This window comes from Phocoena phocoena, chromosome 7 (genome assembly GCF_963924675.1).
Source record: "Phocoena phocoena chromosome 7, mPhoPho1.1, whole genome shotgun sequence".
NCBI classification, from domain to species: Eukaryota; Metazoa; Chordata; class Mammalia; order Artiodactyla; family Phocoenidae; genus Phocoena; species Phocoena phocoena.
Window position 1 is genome coordinate 69,493,632 of NC_089225.1, and position 21,109 is coordinate 69,514,740.

The 21,109-nt window shown below is 34.4% G+C and overlaps 1 protein-coding gene across 10 annotated transcripts in view; it reads left to right on the plus strand.

The window, feature by feature from the left end:
• Positions 1-19,986: 19,986 nt before the first annotated feature.
• GULP1 (GULP PTB domain containing engulfment adaptor 1) overlaps positions 19,987-21,109 on the plus strand; it is a 104,397-nt gene continuing 103,274 nt past the window's right edge. For all 10 annotated transcript variants that reach the window (XM_065880372.1, XM_065880378.1, XM_065880380.1 and 7 more), the window contains exon 1: positions 19,987-20,014. In XM_065880372.1, coding sequence (XP_065736444.1) covers positions 19,987-20,014 — 28 coding nt within the window. The remainder of the gene's footprint in view (positions 20,015-21,109) is intronic.

Consider the following 21,109-nt stretch of genomic DNA (forward strand, 5'->3'; position numbering starts at 1 on the left):
ATGGCTGTATTAAACAAGAACGTATGTGAAAGCACCTAGTTATACAGAGCCTGACACAAAATAGGCGCACAGTAGATGTTTAGTGAATCACACATAATTCTTAAATTTAGTGTTTATCATGTCCCACCTTTGTTTTCCCCAGCCTTGCAGAGAAACAGAATATTTATCCTGTAAAAATATGTTAGCCCTTATAGTAACTCTGCTTTCATTTATCTCGTCATATAGTAAAGTTAACCTCAGGGGTAGGAAATTTGTTTTACTATTTTCTCTTCTTCCTTCGTCCATAAGTTTTCTCTGTATTCCTCTCCACCCCCCATTGAATCTCTGTCTGTGAGCTTCAGCTTTGGCCTGCCTCCCCATATGTCTATGTATTTTTCTTGCTAAAGAAATTGTGTGGAATGAATACTAATTGGGTAGTAAATATACTTCTAGTAACAGCATTATGGAACTCAACATATAACAGTATGAGAATACAGATGGCTTGAGCATTGTGAGATATCATCGCTTCCGTGGGTTGGTGTGTGTAGTGCAGGGTATACAGCACAACGATAAAGCTAGAAAATTCAAATGGATATTTCTGCTATAGGTCTACCAAATGAGAATGCATTTCTGCTAATGCGAAGGATTGCAAAGCAATTGCCATTGCTACTCTAGGATTCAGAGTCTTGGAATCATGCCTGGAAATAATGCATTGGAAGGGTTATACGAGAGTATGACCAAAATGAATTATTGCCACATTATTGGCAAATTCAGTGAGAAATTGGTTTTGCTTGAACTTTAAAGGAAGTATAGCGGTAGTTCAGATGGCCTCTATAGAGTTTCTTTTTTTCATTCATTCAGATATTTAGAAAGTTGTTCTGTCTCTGATTCACTTTCCTTCCCTTCTTCTTTCCTAATAGTATACATTTAGATTTCAGCTAATTCAATTTCTCTAAATCTAACCAATGTTGCAATATGTATGGTTTACGTATGCAAATTGATGATTACCTAAAATAATATTAATAATGTATATAATATGAAAAAAACACTGAAAATATGTCTTACATTATCATTAATACCATTAAGAAAGATATTTTAGTGTTCTTGCACTATATTTCTGGCATCATACCAGGTGATTTAGAATTTACAGAATATGACAAAAATAATTCTGTTTTCAATAGATAAAGTAGAAACTTTCAGATTCAGATTTATTTGTTATCAAATTACTGTTTTTAATCTTAATATTTAAAATATGTAATTGTTTATTGGTTTATGATGAATAATATTCAAGCATTAAGTACATACGTATAGTATGTACATAATACAGTTAAATTACACATAGTTATACTATATTTTTGATCAGTTTCTAGTTAGTATTTTGGATTAGAAGAATAATTGTGATATGGAACAACTAGATAGAAGAAACTAGTTGACCATGCAAATTTTGTAGTGACTCTCTAATATTAAAAGAGCAGTGTTTGTTTAATCACTATATAAATATATACATTATCTACATATATGCAATTATATATTTTTTCTCAATTGCAAAAATCAGTGCATCTGTGGACTAAGATGTATCACTATCATTTTCTTTAACTCTCTTCAATTTAGAATGTTTTACTTAATATAAAAGAAATAGAAGGTATGAGAACATGAGATTTCTTTTCTAATGGAAAGATATTTTCTGTTTAGTAGGTATATTTGGACTTATTAAACTTTCAGAAGGAATTGTTCTTCTATAATCCAAACCCAGCAGAAGCAAGGGTAGAATTCCTCCATGTTTCGGGAGCTCCAACTTCACTATTCAGAAAGATTTCCAATTCAGTCTGAAGCGCCATCTGTCTCACAGCTGAAGATCATTAAGCTTCAGCAACATTCCCCTCTCTCAGTTCCTGATTTCTCCCAAGCAAGGAAGAGGTTTTACCTTTCCTTGTAGCAAATCACTCAGTTAGTAAATGAGTATATGCACTCATTTAAACTGCGAAATGCAGTGACTCTTTTTAGCTTAAAACGAAAGCAGCACTAGTGTCTTAACTACTGACCTTATATTTTGGTTAATGATTTCTGAATTTAAATTTTTTTAAGAACTAGTTTTCTACTGATTTTTTTCTAACAGTTTATGATCTAAAAAACATACATTGCAAAGGAAAGACACATTGTTGTTTTACTTTACCTGGCCAACATTGGCATAGAAATGATCAAAGACATTCACAATTCAGTCACTTTGTTGGACTGCTGAGTGAGCACATTTGTGTAATGTTAAGGGAATGAGTTGGGCTGCATATTGTCACATACGGTTTGCATTATGAGAACAGAATGTTAATAGAAAAAAAAAAAAAAAAGCACTGGGGAACATGAGAACTCCAGATTTGTTTCTCTGTGAAAGAGCGTTTTGATTTCACCTCCACCAAGACAGGACTTCTTTGTAATGGTGTATATACTGCATTTTTATCATTAAGTAATGATTATCTGCTTATGATTCTGTTAGATGAGTTAAGTGGATAAATTCCAGCACTTAAAATGTGTTTATACTTTGCCAATATTTCCATAATTTAAAAAAAATGCTTATTTTAATTTAGGCTTCTTATTCTCCATATTAATATTATTCTCAATATTAATACCATAACTGAAAGCACAATGTTTGTAAAGTGTTCTTTGCTCTACACTTTGTAAAGAAGTTCACTGGGAAATGTACATCTTACCTCTCTTCTCAGTTTATTTTTTTATCTTTGATATCCCTTCTAGGGTGTACTAGGAGACCAAGAGGAATAAAATTTAAATTGCATCAAGGCATTTCAAATCCACTGAAGCACTGGTTTCTATGCAGGATAGAAATGTATGTCATAACATACAGTAAATTAAAGTTTTAATCTAAAAGCAAAGATGGATGGACCTCAATTTATGCTTTTAAATATTATGGTTAGAATAAACAATATTTCTCTAATGAGTAGAGTAAATTTTAAAAAATAAAGATGTGTAGAATTAAGATGAATGGTTTTGTAATTATTTGAGTATTTTTATAATTTTGGACCATTAAAAGTAAGTATACACACTACAATATTTAATATATTCTAATACTCACATTTAGCTTTCTAAATAAAAGAAAGCTATGGACCAACCATTCTTGTTATTCCCAGACAAACTTGTTCTCTGTCTGGTTGTCACTAAATCTGAAGCTTATGCTTTCGTGACTCCTCTTTTTATATGTTAAGAATAACAAAAGGAAAGCAAGCACCAAATCCAGAAGCAAGTGTGTGTTTCTGCAGAGAAATCGCAAAATCAGGAGGCTTTTCACCTCCAGGTCACTGGACTGAAAGCAGAGCTAGCTGACCAGGTTGTGCCTGACAGCAGTTTTATGATACAAGAATGCAAAATAAGGAGATGAACTCACATCACATGATTCAAGTCTCCTTGTTAGATATTAAAAATGCCAAGGACTAGAAAGAGACTGTTTTTCCCTAACATATTTATAAACTTCTCAAATCCACCTTGCTTAAAAGTATTTTCTCATTTTATCTTCTGCCGTTCCCACCAACCAAGATTTTTATAGTCCAACTCCGAACTCTTCTACGCTTAAGTAGATCAAGAGGCTGAAACAAACACACATATACACAAAAACTCACATGCTGATTAGTCTGACTTTATGTTTAGACTGAAGTCCTCATCAGATCATTACAAATGCCCAGAAATTCAACTGCTTTGTCTCTTCAATTTGCTCTTTTCTTCGAGATGACTATTTTCTGACCCCTCTTCTCCTCTTCTTTTCCCTTCTTTAATCCTTACATCCCTTCATCTTCCTCACTCAGAGGTAAGAACCTGCTTTTTATTTAACTGATAAAATACATGCAATTAGATGAGAAATTCCATATTTTTCTCACCAGTAAATCTACTGAACTACCAAGGATTTTTATATGTTCCAATGACTCAGCCTTCCTTTCTGTTATGAGTGAACTACCTCTCCTTTTATCTAAGGACAGTCACTTCATTTGTGGATTCAACCATATTCCTTTATGAATGCCTGTTCAAGGAATTTGTTCCTGCATTTATCCCTTCTCTTTTCTGTATCATCAATTTTCTCCCGTTAAAGATACTTTCCCATCAGCCTAAATACACATGCAGTAGTACCCAATTTATAGCTATTCCTTGAGTTCGTCACCCTTAAGTCCTGCCTTATTTCTTGCTTCCCTTTATAGAAGAATTCCATGAGTTTCTCCACTTGCTTTCTCTACTCCCTCACTTCTCTCATGAACCAACACCGATCAAGCTGTCTTAGCCCCTTCACCCCTGAAACTACAATGCAAAAGTCACTGATAGTCTCCATGTTGTGAAACCGATAGCCATTTCTCAGATTTCCCCTTTGTAGACATGTCAGTATTATTTAATCTTCTCTTAATGAAAATTTCTTCATTTGGATGCCAGAAATGCACAATTTCTTGGTTTTCATTTGACTTCAGGGGCTGTTTCTTAACTATCTCCCAGCTTAATCTTCTTATTCTGCCTAATTTATAAAATCTGGCATGCCTGTGGGCTCAATTATCATTTCTCCATTTGTACACACTTCCGAGCTGACCTCATCATCTATAAACTGGTTACTTCACAAATTATATTTCTACTCCTACCCTGCCTGCCAGTCCCAGACTCCTATATCTAACCATTCACTCAGCTTCTTAGATGTCTAATAGATATCTCAGAACTAACATATCTGAAACAAGTCTTGAATTCCATTTTCCAACCTTTGTTTCCGCAAGTGTCCCTTTCTCAATAAATGTACTATGATTTACTCAGCTAAAAAGGAAAAAGAAAGTTGTCCTTGAATTCCCTTTCTCTTACTTTCCGTATCCATCCATCAATTAGACTGGCTAGCTCTCCCTTTGAAATATAAATAAAAAAAGATTGCAAAGGGTCTGAAGACATGACACAGTGGAAAAAGTAACCAGAATTTCAAGAACTTTGTGGCAAAAGTTAAAAGAGAAATCTATAACTCTAATGATTTCCATCTCTTGGTGGAATGAGGATGTTAATGATGCTCAAGAATTAGAAAGAACTAGGCTTAAAGTAGAACAAAGACCACTAGTGTAGGGAGTGGGAAGATGTTCCTGTTCCTCTGAGATAAGAGAGAAGATGAAGAGAATAGGCAGAGATTGATGTCTGGGTATTTGGATCTCAACCTTAAAGTGGGTAATCACCATTGCCCAATTGACTAATAGAGATAGAAAAAAAATGAGGGGGTATGAACGGGCTGACATCAATCATCTCAGCCCAGTCTAGATGCCTCCATTGTATGGAAGGTAATTTTTTCCAATCTTAAATGAGCTTCGGCATTTTCCTGTACTGAAGGGCAGGGGCGCTGACATCACCCCATAAATGTACCACAAGACTCCATGTACCCTGGGTGACTGAATAAAGAAAAATGGCATGGTAATGCCAGCCTTATACTAAGATTTATATATTGATAGCAGGTGCAAGGTATTGAAATAATCATACTCCTTAGGGCTGTTCAAAGTCACTGTCCTTCCTCTGATTTGTTACCTTTTATGCCCATTTTTTATCCCTTTCGCCCTCTTCAGCATACTCAGTTGTTTCATGTACATATTTTTTTGTTTGTATTTATTCTTTTAAAATTGGTATTGTTTTGTATATAAGCATTGTTTAATTTGGGGATTATCTGGTTCACCGTCTTGTTTGTTGTAATCAGCATTGTTTCTAAGATCCACTCATTTTGTTATGCACACATTTAATCATCATTTTCAATTGACCATTCTACAGAGTACTCCTTGATGTACCCCTGCCACATTTTGCCTGTCTCTTCTACTGGTGATAGACAATCAGAATGCCTCCAGCCCCTTACCACCTCAAACATTAATGAGATTTCTCACAGAAGTCCTTTGTGGACCTGTGAGAATTTCTCTGGGATGAACACTCAGGAACAGAGTTTCTGAGTTATAGGGTATGTGAACATTAAATTTGTTTAAGCACTATAGATTATTCTTCAAATGAGCCACGCTATTTATAAATTGTCCCCATTAGTGCCTGAAGGTTACTATATCTTAGTTTTCTTCAACTCTCCTTGCATGTTAGAATTACCAGGAGGGTTCTTTAAAAATATTCAAGTCAGGAGCCTATATTCTGATTGATATAGACAGAGTGAATTTTTGACATGTAATAGTTTTTAATCGTCCCAGGTGATTCTAATGAGCATGTAAATATGAGAACCATTGTTATAACCTCTCAACATCACCAATACTTGGTATTATACAATTTTCTAACTTTGCCAATCAAATTAATATAAAGTAATATGGTTTAAATTTGAATTTTGGTGATTACTAATAAGTTTGAGCAGCCATTTATATGCTTCTTAGCTTTTTGGGTTGTTCAACAAATTGGTAGTTCTTATTGTTTGTCCACTATTGTGGGGAGCAGTCACTGACTTTTTAAAATTGATTTTTAGGAAAGCCTTTGTATATTTTAGATATTAGTTATTATCAGATTTAGAGAGAACATATCTTTTCTCAGAATTGTCATTTGTTGATTACCTCTCTCATGGTTACCTTTTCTGAAATTAAATCTTTAATTATGATGTAATCAAATTTATTTCTATTTTTGCATTTTTTTTCCAAGAAATTCTTTTCTTGCTGTAGGTCAAAATGATATTCTCTTTGTATTTTCTTATATTTTATAGGCTTTTTTTCTTACTCATAAAGTTATTAACGCATTTGGATCCCAACTTTGTGTAGTGTTAGGGATAAAATGTTTCCCCCCCCCAATATGAGCCAAATTTCTGAATACCATCTGTTAAAGAGCATATCCTTGGATTTATGATGTCCTCTTAATCATATATTAAGAGTCTACCCTTAATCAGAATTAAGATCCCATCTTTCAGGGATATTTATGAACTCTTTATTCCAATCCACTTCTTGGATTTCCTGCCAATGTTATTACTGTTTTTATTACAATAATTTTACAATATATATGTTTTTATATCACTTAGGATTTCTTTTTAAACTTATTTAAAGGGTAATTTAATTATTTCTAAACATTTGTTATATCATATAAATATTAGAATAAGTTTAGACAGATGCTAAAACATATGGAGGAAATTTTATGTGGACATTTATATGGAAGAATAAATAATTTTAGAATAAGTTTAAAGTAAATTACTCTGTTTTATATGCGGTGCATTTTCACAAGTTACTAAATCCAGTTGGAAATTTTGATTATATGTTTGATTATATGTTTTGGATATATAAATTATTTGGGAAATAATTGATATTTTTATAACATTAAGTTATGTTGCTCAGAGCAAGAAATATATCCATTTGTGTAAATTATCTTTGTTTATATACAAGTTTAAATTGTTTTCTCCATAGAAATTGTGAGAATTTTTTATATTAATTTCCAAGATACTTTATAGTTTTATTCCTATAGTGAATAATATTTCATTTTTGATCATGCTAGCTATTATAGGTATAGAGTAATACTATTCATTTTTATAAGTTGATTTTGTATATGGCAATTTTGCTGAACTCTCAGTATTAATTCTAATAGGTATTCTGCAGACTTTAATATTAGTTTTATCTCATCCCTTCCATTCATCACACTCATATCTTTTACCTTCCTGCTATGGCAGGAGCAAGTACCTTTGGTACCATGGTACAAGGTTTATTTTGCTCCCAGGCTTAAAAGTATCTTAATATTCTCCATTAAGTGTGATAAATGGTGAAGATTACCAAGTGAAGAAGATTGTCATCCTTTCTAGTTTGTTAAGGGATACTTTTTTTCTTTTTAATTCTGTAAATGTTTTTTCAAACTGAAAAAAATTTATTGTGCATTTATTGAGTTAATTACATCTTTTCTGAATCAGCCTGTTAATGTGCTTAATTATATTGGCAAATTTTCTTATATTGAACAATCCTTGCATTCTTGGCATAAACCTCATATTATCATGATTATTATATTTATTTATTTTATTTATTTATTTATTTATTTTTTTGATGTGTGTGGACCATTTTTAAAGTCTTTATTGAGCTTGTTACAATATTGCTTCTTTTTTATTTTTCGGCTTTTTGACCATGAGGCATGTGTCATCTTAGCTCCCAGACCAGGGATCAAACCTGCTCCCCTTGCATTGGAAGGCAAAGTCTTCACCACTGGACTGCCAGGGAAGTCCCACATGCTTATTTTAAATACACTATCTCACAGTAGCTGTGAAGAGTTGAATTGTGTCCAATCAAAATTCGTATGTTGAAATCCTAACCCCCCATTACCTCAGAATACTAAAAAAGTACGTTTTCAGTGGTAATAACTCTGAGGCATTGTCTGTCTTCAATGTAGTTATTACTCCCTCACATTATATTATATTATAGTTACTCCACATAACATTCATAGTTCAAAGTTCTTTTCTTTCAGTATACCTTAAAAATATTGCTTACTTGTCTTTTTTGCGTCCTTTGTTACTGTTATGAAGTTTATTATTAATTTGGTGCTTGTTGCTATTTAGGCAATCTATTTCTGCCTGTATGTATTGTATATTTTGTCTTGCATTTACTATTCTAAATTTTAGAATAGTATAAATATGTAAATAGTATAATATGCTTAAGTAAATAGTAAAATATGCTTAAGTCTGAAACTTTCAATTTGACATTTTTCATAATCAATTTTAATTCTGTGAAAATCCACTTCATAATTTTTTTAAACTATATCTTTTTTCTCTCTTTTTATTTTTCTTTCTGGTATTCCCAGGATCTAGATTTTGGCACTTTCATTTCTATCCTCTAACTCTCTCAGTATTTCTTTGATATATCTCTTCACTCTTTTCTGTAGTCCCCTAGGAGAGTTTCTCCATTTAATCTTTGTGCTCAGTAATTCATCTATAAATTTTACCTATTCTGCAACTTAGTCCATTTTTATGGCTTTTTACAATTTCAGGCATTATATTTTCATACTGATATTTTCCATTTGGTTCACTTATTAATGACTTCTTACTCTTTTCTCACTTACAAATATTTCCTCCTTTGTCCTTAGGTAGATACTATCTTCATTTCCTTCTATTCTTAGAATTTTATTTCTATGAAAAGTTTAACCTAGATAAAGAGTATTTGCCTTATTAGAGTAAATTTTTTCTTCATGTTTTTGGTATTGGAACAATCACAGTGTTTGCTGGACTCCAGTCTGAAAATATACATGGCTTTATCAAATTATTCATTAATTTATATTGTTTCAGCAAATATATTATTTCAATAGATATCTTCCTGTTTAACAAAGGAAATAGTTCTTTTGTCAGAAAATGATCATGGCTATTATCATTATAAGCTTGTTTATAATGTTTTCTTTGATGAAAAAGTAAGTGCATTGTCTTTATTTGCATAATTTATCACCATCCTGTACTATATATGTAATAAGGTAAGATTGTAGCTTTGTTAATTGGATTACTAAACAATCTTAGAAATTTTCCTAACAAAATATCTTCAAATTAGTTGTACATTTTCAACAGATTTTGGGAGCTAAGATATATGTTTGTATTACCATAAAATGTATATTGTTTTAGAAAACAATTTGTTAATTCACTTTGTAATTAAACAGATATTTACTCTGGGTATGAACTAGATGCTGCTAGGGATGCAAAAATAACAAAATTTAAAAAACTAAGATTCATTTGCTTTTCTAGGATTGCAAAATGATTTTGCAATTCATTTGTTGCTGAAATGAAAGCACCCATGAGTGCAAGAGAATGAGAGGACTAGCTCCATTTGAGTAGATATATTCAAACGAAAGTTTGCAAATTAATTCAATGAAGTAGGTAGGTTGATGTTAGTTGCCAGAACTCCTTGTGAGTATGATTAAATGGAGTGTCAAATAAAAAATAAATCCAGATTTAGATAAGGAGAGACCTTATTTGAAAAGATTACTGCAATAAGGGGAGTGGATGATTGTGGTAGGGAGAATATGCCAAGCATAGGATCAGCAGGCATCTCAAAGGCTAGGCAGAAAAGGGCTTTTCTCTTATAAGGAGGAGTAACCAAGGCTGGAAAGAATGGGATGTGGGTGGGAAGGTAGGATGAGTGAGGATGGTACAACTGGGGACAGTAGACCAGAGAATGTTTTACTCTGAGGTCAGCCTCTTCTTAGAAGAGACTATGAAGGAAGGGTTGAGGCTGCTAGGCTGAGAGTGGGTCAGAGGAGCCTGGGGAAGGAGAGAAGCTTAGCTAAAGTTTGGTCAAATCAAGGTAGCAGGTCTTTTGTCCAGATTGGTCAGTGGCACTAACAGTTCAGCTAATCATTAATGAAGCAAAGAATGGGAATTTGGAAGGTCAAAGTCTGGCCTTGTCCTGGATAAACAGGGGAGTGCCCTAAATCTTATTTAAGTCTTGTAGGGAAGGGTGGTTCTTTGTAGCAAGCCATTTCCAGAACACAGAGGGATGGGGGATTTCCTTAACCTTTGTTATTTTCTAGGGTCGCAGGGCTAGGGTAAAGTTCAACATGGTCAAGATGGTGATGAAGGTAAAGAGATTTCTGAGGAGAAATGTTCTGGCAGCTAGATGGGAAAGACTGGTAGAAAGCCCACAGGAAGGAAACCAGCAGATTTAAGATTACCATAGTCCCACTAAAGTTAAAAATAGGAAGTTTTGATTGTAGTCGCAGAGGCAGAATGCATTATTAACTGTGGTCAAAGCAGTATTGCGTGTAGGCAAGTTTAGTGCCTCTAAGAGTAACAGTAATGCCTCTAACAGTAAGGAAAGCATAATTTTCAAGTGGAGATATTTGGAGGCTCTGTTTTTGAGGATTAGATTTCCTGCCCATCAATTCCCTCCTAACTAAGCCGCTAACATTGTGAGGTGCTCTAGATATCAGGTGAAAAGATGTGAGAAGTTTCTTCCAGGGCTGATTTAAGAACTGGTAAAAGGAATAATTTCCCTCTGTCTGTCTGTCTTAAAACAAAACTGTATAAAGTGATTAAAATGGCAAATCTATGCACATTTATAAATTCCTGATTGTTAGAATTTAATGTAAAGATAAAAACTGCTTACCATACAAAATGTCAAAAAAAGATCATATTAAAGCAAGACATTTAAATGAAAAAAATCCTTTCAAGTGAAATACCCTAATAAAAGGAAGAAAATTTGAAACTGAAGTAAAAATTTTTATATTGTTGCTTTGTCTGTAGAGATCAACTGAATCTTAAAACAATATATATTTTACAAATTCTAGTCTTAAAATCCATTGTCTTGAGTCCTAGACTATAATAGCATTAAATGAGCAGTCAAGCTGTTCTATTCTAGTCTTTCAAAGGAATTCAGACAGTTTTGCCAAAGATAATGTTACCTCAGTAATGGGATCCCACAAGTTCTCACTCACAGTTAGGATATGGATATCAAAGTGTTTGGTGAAATGACGAAAACAGCAGGTCTAAAAAGATAATTCTTTTGTGTACAATCAAAATAAAAAGGAGAGACAGTGTATTGTGAGTTTTAAAAAAAGGGGAGAATGTTGAGTAGGATTTGTACAAAGAACTTCAAAGTCTAACCTTTAAAATGAAGCTAAACCTAGGTTACCTTTAGGTCCACATATAGGAGAGCCATGTGTATTCTTTTGTAAATAATGTTTGTTTCAATATTTTGTCTTTAAAAATATTTCTCTTAGCATAATTTATTTATTGTGATTATTTCATTTTAGAGAAAGGTAACTGACCTCCCATTAAGAACATAAGATAACCCAGGGAGAGAAATAGTTCATCGATCCTTGGTTGAAGTTCTCATGAAAAATCTCGATCTAGTTATTGAAATACACTGCTATAAGCCTGCCAAAGTATAGCTCAGGATTTTATAGACACTTGTGGAAGTATATTGGGATACTCATCATACCCCTGGGATTGCTCAGGTGGTTTGAGATTTCCACTACATCTCCTTCCCTGGAGCTTTCTCTCTTGGTTGAAAGGGCGCAACCTTATTCTGGAGGGGGTGAGTGGTGGCGGCACCACCAGGCTGATACTCAGTCCCTGCACGGAGTTCTGTGGTATCCCAGCTTTGCCATAATTATTGTCCGGATACTACTGCACAATGCTTAGCTCTGGAAATGACTTTTGAATATACTTCATTCAAATCCTCTTACAATAGAAAATGTTATTGTTAGAATAAAGTGGTTCAAATTTCATAGCTTTCAGTGTCAGTAAGAATAGGCTGTATGTGCCCATTTTTCTTTTTGATTCATTGTAGCCTTTATTTTGACTTTGCTCTTGGCATTGGAAGAAATTCAGGCCCTTTTTATTTTGTTGCATAGACCTGGTATTTCTGGACCTTATATGTCAAGGTTTTCTCATATATAAGCCATTCTGAAAAGTTGGCCACATTATCAAGAGCTAAAGCTGTCCTTAGACCTTCCTCCCCTCCTAGTCAAGGGTGTTGCACAATCGTCTAGTTGGGAGCCTCAGGGAGGGCCAGTGGATGGCTCCCAGAAGGCAATTAGCAGTGTGGCTAGGAGTCCTCTGCTCTCATCAGCATGCGTCACAGGTGCTCTGCTCTACAACCTGAAACCCTTCCCCCCGCCTCACCTTTAGCCTTTGCCCATTTGGGAAGTGACTGTTCACATACACTCTGAAGCTGCCCCTCTGTACGAAACAGCCATTCCGTGCTTCCTCCTCTCTCTTTCAGGGGTATCTACCTCTTTTATAGGGCTCCTCCCTATCCATGGAGTCCCATACCCATTCTCGCCTACCTGTCAAAGATAAGTTCATTGAAGGCAGGGACCATGTGCTACTTATTTTTACTTTTCCACTCCTATAATGCTTGTCGAATAACGTGGTCTTGAAATGTATCTTTTGGAAGGGCGAAGGATTTTTTTATGAGTGTTAAGAGATACGGGTCAGTATTATAAAAAAATGAAAATAACGATAAGCATTTATATCCCAAGTTAAGGAATTTCAGAACATACTAATGCTGCTATTTCTTAGTAAATTATAAATGTGTAGCCTCTTAAACACGTATCATGTGACTTCTCCTTCTGTGAAATGTCTCAGTTTGTGCACTGGTTAGTTTTCTTGGCTGCAGTCAGTAATGATCTACAAAAGCAAAGAGCCCTTTGCAAATTACAGTCCTACAATACAATGAAGAAGAATATTATAAGCTGTCTTACAATTGGGAGTTTTAAGCAGAGAACCTTTACAATAGATACTAATTAGATCCTTAAGAGTGTCAAAAATGAGCTGAGTTCTCCCAGGAGGATTTTGGAAGTTTCCTTTACCATGGCAAGCAATGAAGTTGCAATTGTTAGCAACTGCTTTAGAGTATTTAGCAATGTGGAGGAGTTAATGCAGGATCTAAAATTGTCTGATATCATGTCAGGATTACCTTCCTGGATTATATATTCAAAAAGCACACAAAAGTTTTGAGTAAGAATATGCATCTTATTTGCATTCACACGAGAAAGAACTTTTTTTTTTAACTTCACCTAATTTACCATCCTGCAAAGAACTAAACCTAATGATTAGTCTTCATTATTTTAACATCATCTCTGATCTCTTAGTGAACAGGATTTTAAGGTGATGTATGACATATTAATGTGAACCATGTTTTAATCAATACTGAAGTTTTTTTTTTCTTTTAACCTTGAAAGAATTCAAGGAAAATTTGATATTAAATGTACTTATAAGGATAAAAATGAAATTCAGAGCCAGCTGCTTTACAGCTTTTAATATTCATACCATATAGAGTTTCTTTAGTCATAACAGTGCGACAGTTTTTTAAAACAAGAGCTTGGGCAGCAGGTTGCAAAGCAGGAAACTGCCATTCATTAAAAAGTCACCCTAAACTTCTTCTAAACTAAATTATAAATATCTGTGGATTTCCTTTGGTAAATAGTTTTCAAACTTGGATATGCTGGATTTATTTTAGAAAAATGATTGTTGGCTTCAAACTTGTTTTAAAATTAGGCCTAAAAAGTTAAATTTATGGAGTAAATGAATACCAAGTGACTTCATGGTGTTTTGTCAATGGGATTACTGATTTTTACTTAAAATATGGGATTAAAAGAATTCATCTAATGGCATCTGCTATTAATATTTATAATGTATTTAAAAATTTTTATTTGGAGATTTAAAACTCCCAATTGGCTTTAAACTTGGAGTGGTAATATTTCAATACATTATGAATAATTTATGAAGTATGAGTTTTTTCCTTGATCACGTTTAAATATTCCATTTGTATTTTGAATATAGCCAGACTTACTTGCCTCTGGATCCTTAAGAAAGATAAAAGCAAAACTGTATATAGTTTTTTATAAAGAAATTCAAAATGGGCATTAGGAAAAAAAAAATCACTCTTACCTTTCCCCGTATATAATTAGATTATCTGTTTCTTCTTGATCAAGCTTTGATCTTTTGCATACTTTAAAGATGTTGCTCCTCTGTCTTCTAGTTTGCAGGGTTTCAGATGTGAAAACTGCTGGCACCCTAATCTTTGTTCCTCCGTAGTTGTCTTTTTCTCTGGCTGCTTTTAAGATTTTCTCTTTGTTCTTAAATTTGAGCACTGATTATGATGTGTCACGGTGTTGTTTTCTTTTTGTTTCTCATATTTGGGGTTTAAGCTTGTTGAATCTCTGGGTTTATATTTTTCATCATTTGAAAAATTCTCAGCCTTTATTTCTTCAAATATTTTTCTCCCTCCTCTCCTTCAGGGACTATTCAACCACTTGAGGCTTTTCCATAATTCAGTGATCCTCTGTCTCTCCCTCCCTCCCTCCCTCCTTCCTTCCTTCCTCCTTTCCTCCTTCTCTTCCTTTCTCCCTTCCTCCCTTGCTCCCTCCCTCCCTTCCTTCCTTCCTCCTTTCCTCCTTCCCTTCCTTTCTCCCTCCCTCCCTCCCTCCGTTTCTTCCTTCCTGCCTGCCAGCTAGACTTTCCTGTGTTGCATTATAATTTCTATGTCTGTGTCTTCAATTTCACTACTCTTTTCTTCTGCAATGTCTTACCTGCCGTTAATCTCATATAGTATATTTTTTACTTTATACATTTTGGTTTTCATTTCTAGAAGTTCTATTTGGGTGTTTTTTTGTATCTGTTTAATCTATCTCCTAGCTTCTTGAGCATATGGAACATATCTAAATGTCCTTGCCTACCACTACCATCATCCAGGTCATTTGTAGATCAGTCTTGATTAATTTTTCTTCCCATTGTGGATTGTATTTTTCTGCTTCTTTGCATGTGATATATATATATATATATATATATATATATATATATATATATATATATATATGGCCATACACCCCACACACACACACACACATTTTATTGCATACCAAGTATTGTGAATTTTACCATGTTGGGTGCTAATTAACCTTAAAATCCTTTTGAGCATAGTTTGGGATATAGAGACGTTACTTGGAAATAGTTTGATTCTTTTGGGTCTTGTTTTTAAAGATTTGTCAGGTGAGGCCAAAGCAGCATTTATTCTAGCCTTAATTTTTCCCCACTGATAAGGTGAGACGTTTCTTAGTAATCAAACTGAAGTTCTGTGAATTCAAAATTTTCCTTCCTTGCTGTTGGTTCTTGTGTGAGCTACAGGCACTGTTCTCTCTAAATTTTGTGGGTGGCTCTTTCCTCAGTCTTGGGTCATTATCATTACTCAGTTCAATTGTAAGAAGGATGCTTTGCAGGTATCTTTAGTGCTTTCGGTAGAGTTCTTTCCTCTCTAGTGCTCTTGACTGCAAAATAGGCATCTTCATTTCACCACATTCTCAGCAATATCTCCAAAACTCAGGGAGATTTCTAGGGTTCAACTGAGTTCCACCTCCCTGGACCATAGTCTGGAAACCTTCTCCATGCATTAAGCCAGGGAAGTCATAGGGCTTACCTTATTTGTTTTTCATCTCTCATGGATCACTGTCCTTTGTTGCCTGATGTCTAATGTCTTAGCAGTCATTGTTTCATACCTCTTGTTTCATTTTTTAGGTGTTTCAGATGGTAAGAGAAATATAGCCTCTGTCTTGACCAGAAGCAAAGTGTCTAAATAAATCTACATAGCTAAATTTAATATATGGAAAGGTGTCAACATAAATTTCTGAGGAAGGTTTGGATTATTTATTGAATGATAGTGGTTCTTTTTCATTGGGAAATCAGTGTATGTTTTCATACCATATAGCACTGTTAATCTTAAAGAGTTTTATATTTTAAAAACAGGATTATAAAAAGTATAGCACATGCAAATACACACAGAGACACACAATATTCAATAGTCAATCCCGGGGAATGTGAAGTTCAATGAGTGTTGTCATATAACTGATGGCCATGTTTATGTTTAGTTAAAAAAAAAAAAAAGAAAACCTAAATAGTAATACTTTATACCTAGTGATTTTTACTCTGGGATGCTATTTTATGGGAAAAATGAATAAAAGCTAATTTTTATGTAAATTATTCCCTTTGTATATATTTAGCTAAAATTTAGAAATAATAGTTGTTTAATGATAGGGCAATGATGCATCCATGTGTATATAGTCACCAAAACAATCTTTACAAAAAGTTTATCCAAACAGAAAGATTTATATTATATTGTAAATGGAAGTAAAATCGGTTTATATAGAACTTATATTTCTTAACTTATTAATGTGTTAAGTTGATAATGACATATATCTTATTATGTCAACTGTGGAGTGCATTAAAAATGTATTTTTGTTGTTGTTTTTAAATTTATTTATTTATTTAATTTATTTTTGGCTGCGTTGGGTCTTCCTTTCTGCGTTCGTGCTTTCTCTAGTTGCGGAGAGCGGGGGTTTCTCTTCATTGTGGTGCGTGGGCTTCTCATTGCATTGGCTTCTCTTGTTGTGGAGCACGGGCTCTAGGCACGCAGGCGTCCGTAGTTGTGGCTCGCGGGCTCTAGAGCGCAGGCTCGGTAGTTGTGGCGCACGGGCTTCATTGCTCCCCGGCATGTGAGAACTTCCCGGACCAGGGCTTGAACCCTTGTCCCCTGCATTGGCAGGCGGATTCTTAACCACTGCACCACCAGGGAAGCCCAAAACATGTATTGTTATACATTAAATAGGTGTAAGTATATTGAATGCCGACTTAGTGCCATGCACTGTACTATATACATGGGCATAGAGAGGGGAAGTAAGATCTGTTTTACAAAGAAGTGTAGAGTGCCATAGGATCAAATAAATAGGCTAAAGAATGGTGTTTGGAAAGTGAAATTACTGTTTTTTAGTTACATTACAAGAATGGCTTATCTGATATTCATTGACATTTATATCTATATGTTTTGTGAGCAGGCAACAATCCTTCTGGTGTTTTAGAGTCATAGAATTGTACTGTTATTTTATACTCTTCTTATTTGGCCTACTGAACTTTATACAATTATTCTAAGGTTTATTACTTTCTGTCTATATGTCCCCAAAGAGTTTATATTATATTGTTCTTAATTTAAAAAGCACAGTATTATTTAATTTCATGGATTTTAAAATTATATAGTATTAAATGCCTTTATATTTTATGGTCTGCTATTGTTGAAAATGTCTACCTAAAAGTGATGAGATTTGGGTAGTGAAAAGGCATACTGAATTTGATCTGCTGATTAATAGACATCATGGTATTGGTCTCTTTATTCTTCCAGAGAAATTGAATCTTACATTTGGATACATTATATTCCTTTTCTGCTAGGTTTTGATCTTCACTTATTCCTTGAGGATATGATCAATTAATAATCATGTCTGTTATGTTCTAGGTGAAGAGTAACTATTGGGAGAATACAGAATATATTTTGTCCTTATTGTATTTCTTTGCATCTTGCAGAGTGCCTGGAACTGGAGATCAATAAATTATTTCTGAGTGAATGAATAAATTAATTGTAGAAAATGAAGTCATTTTAATTGTTACATATATATATATATATATATAAAATAATAATATCTTTCATACCATAGAAAATAAACCATGTTATATTGTTAATATACATGGAATAATTATCTTGGCATTCTAATTCTTAAAATGTATTCTCTACCTATCTTGTATTAATAGCATATATCATGAGAAGATGAGTAAAGTATGGGGTGAATAACAGATTGATATTATTGTGTCATTATCTAAGTCTACTAAACAGTACCTACTAATATTTTATAATTCAATTAACTATTTTAATTTTTCTTGGGAGTAGAAGTGCAAGGACAGAGATAGCAGTAATTTCACTGCAATAACAACTTTATGATAAAGATTAATTTCTCTGCTGTGCTTCAATTGCTATGTAGATTTATGGAGAGTGTACGGACTGAATGTTTGTGTCCCCTGCAAATCCATATGTTGAAGCCCTCTCCCCCAGAGTGCTAGTATTTGGCGATAGAGCCTTTAGGAGCTAATTAGGTTTAGATGAGGTCACAAAGGTGGGGCCCCAGTGATGGGATTAGTGTCCTCATGAGAACAAGAAGAGAAAAAAGTGCCCTCTCTCTTTCTGTCATGTGAGGAGACAGCCAGAAGGTGGCTGTTTACAAGCCAGGAAGAAGGTCCTCATTAGAACCCTACCATGCTGGCACCCTAAAGTATGACTCTCAAACGTCCAGCCTCTAGAACTGTGAGGAATAAATTTCTGTTGTTTAAGCCACCCAGTTGATGAGATCTTGTTATGGCAGTCTGAGCAGACCAAAATAAAAATTGTTACTGAGAAGTAGGGTGCTGCTGTAACGAACACCTAAAAATGTAGAAACAGGTTTGGAATTGGGTAATGTGGGGGGAAGCTAGAAGAGTTTTGAAGTGCATGCTAGAAGAAACCAAGAGTATTTTGAAGGGATTACTAAAGACGATTCTGGTGAGAGGAGAGCTGGAGAGGAAGTTTCCATCTTCTTAGAGAATACATAGATAATCATGAACAGAATGTTGGTAGAAATCTGAATGGTAAAGGCCATTCTGTTAAGGTCTCGGAAAAGTGGAACATGTATTTTGAACAACGGTGAAAATGTGATCGTTGTAATAAAGTGGCAAAAAACTTGGCCAAATTGTATTTGTGTTCTAGTGTTTTGTGGAGGGTAAAACTTGCAATCTATAAAATTGGATATTTAGCTGAGGGGATTTCTAAGCAAAATGTTGAAGGAGGGGCTTGGTTCCTTCTAATTGATTACAGTAAAATGTGAGAAGGAAATGAATTTGTTAAACAAAAAGTAATCAGTACTTAAAAGATTTGGAAAATTCTCAGCCAATCCATATAGCAGAGAACACCAAAGGTATGGCCAAATAGCCCTTTGATGAGATTAGTATCTATGTGAATTGCAGACCTAATCAGCTACTCTAGCAAAACATTGCCAGTTTCAACTGAAGAAGATGGAGATGGGATGAAATGAAGAACAGCTTTTGGATTTCTTAGATCCCACAGGACAGGACCATACAGCTATTTGGCTGTGAATGTGCACTATTCTTCAAGACTAGGAATGAATGATCCTGAATGGGACTCGGAGATCATCAAGGCTCCCTCCTTGGCTTCAGGGGTGGGGAATGGGAGGTAGCCATTGCCTTGGTTTCAACAGATAGGCAGCAGCTGTCTGGAGCATCATGGGACACAGGGCTGCCAAGCATAGCCTGATTGGGGGTGGGGGGCATGACCCCCATTTATATCAGAAGACTTCTGTTTATCCACCACTGCTGTTAATGATAACCCAAAACATTACCACACTTCTTGCCAACAAGCTCAGGGAAAAGTTAACCTTCTTTATTCTAAATTTGAAGGTAACTATAATTAGTGAAAGATGTATAATAGGATAAAAGACAAAAGTTAAGGAACTTTGGAGGAATTTCATTTGATATATTGTTCTTATCTGCTGTGCCACTCATAATATTGAGTATTACGTTTATTCTTACCCATTGTCCTTCAGGATATTTTGAAATATTGTTTTTAAACATCTAGAAAATTTAAAAAGACTTTGTGATTAAAATAATTTACATAAAAGAGGTTGATCAACATTCCTTTATTTATGCTTTACTATTTTCTTAATTTTATAGGATATAAAGTGTGATTGAACTGAACATCTATTTGGTTGATCCTCATCATGAACCGTGCTTTTAGCAGGAAGAAAGGTAAGTGTGTCCACTAAAGACCTGGCAGTCATTTCAATATTACTGTTCAAATCAAGCAGAGATGTTAAGAAATCACTTTTTCTGATTATCAAACCATGTGACTCTAGAATGAAGTTAGAGTTGCAAAAAATAAAGTGATCTGACTTAGGAAGTTAGTCCTAACTTCACTTTTCATAGCCATAGTACTAAATTCCCTGAGCTTACATGGGCTATAGTGTTTTAAATTCACTCGTGTGTGTGTGTGTGTGTGTGTGTGTGTGTGTGTGTGTGTGCATGCACTTCACTTTTTAATTGAATAATGAATAAGGATTCATGATAGGTGAATTGATAGCAAGAGGCCAAATGAATTTGTTATTAATTTTAAAGTAGGAATTTAAAATAAGTATAAATATATCGTAATTATCAGTACAGAAATGTTTTTAAGGGGCAGGAAAACATGGCATTTGGCAAAATATTTCTTGATAAACTCATAGGAAAGATAGAAAAATTTGATAGTTTTATATAGTTCAGTAAAGTTAAAATAATGTATCCTTGCCATTCTAGAAGGAGTTCTCTAGTGATGGGCACAGGGCTCTCTCCTGTTCAACATGCTGTCAATGACCTGGGAGAGAATACTTAAATGATGCCACTCAAGTTCTTAGGTGATTGAAAGTAGGAAGAGATAACTGATGTGGTAGGATTACAGGCATATGGGGGGGAATGACTAGTTAGGTCATATTCCACACTGTAAACTTAATAAGATATTGTAAATTGCCAAACATGGGTCCAGAACCTCTAACACTTCTATACTTATTTATATATTGTTATTATTTGGAAGATGCACTTTAATTGCTGTGTGGGTAAAACCTGGTTGAAGAATAAAGTCATCAGTGTGGTTATCAAAGGTTCCAGTTCATTTTCTAATGGCTGAATAATGAACAGTCTTGAACCAGGAAATAGATTAATTGTTCTACTCCATGCCCTTAGTCACAGTGTGTTCTTGCTTTTAAGGATGAATTGACGCACTGTAACATGCCTGGTTGAGAAAGGCTGAGATGACTTCAGGACTTTCAACCATGCAACAGGAAGCATGGCTGAGAACCCTTGGTGTGGTCT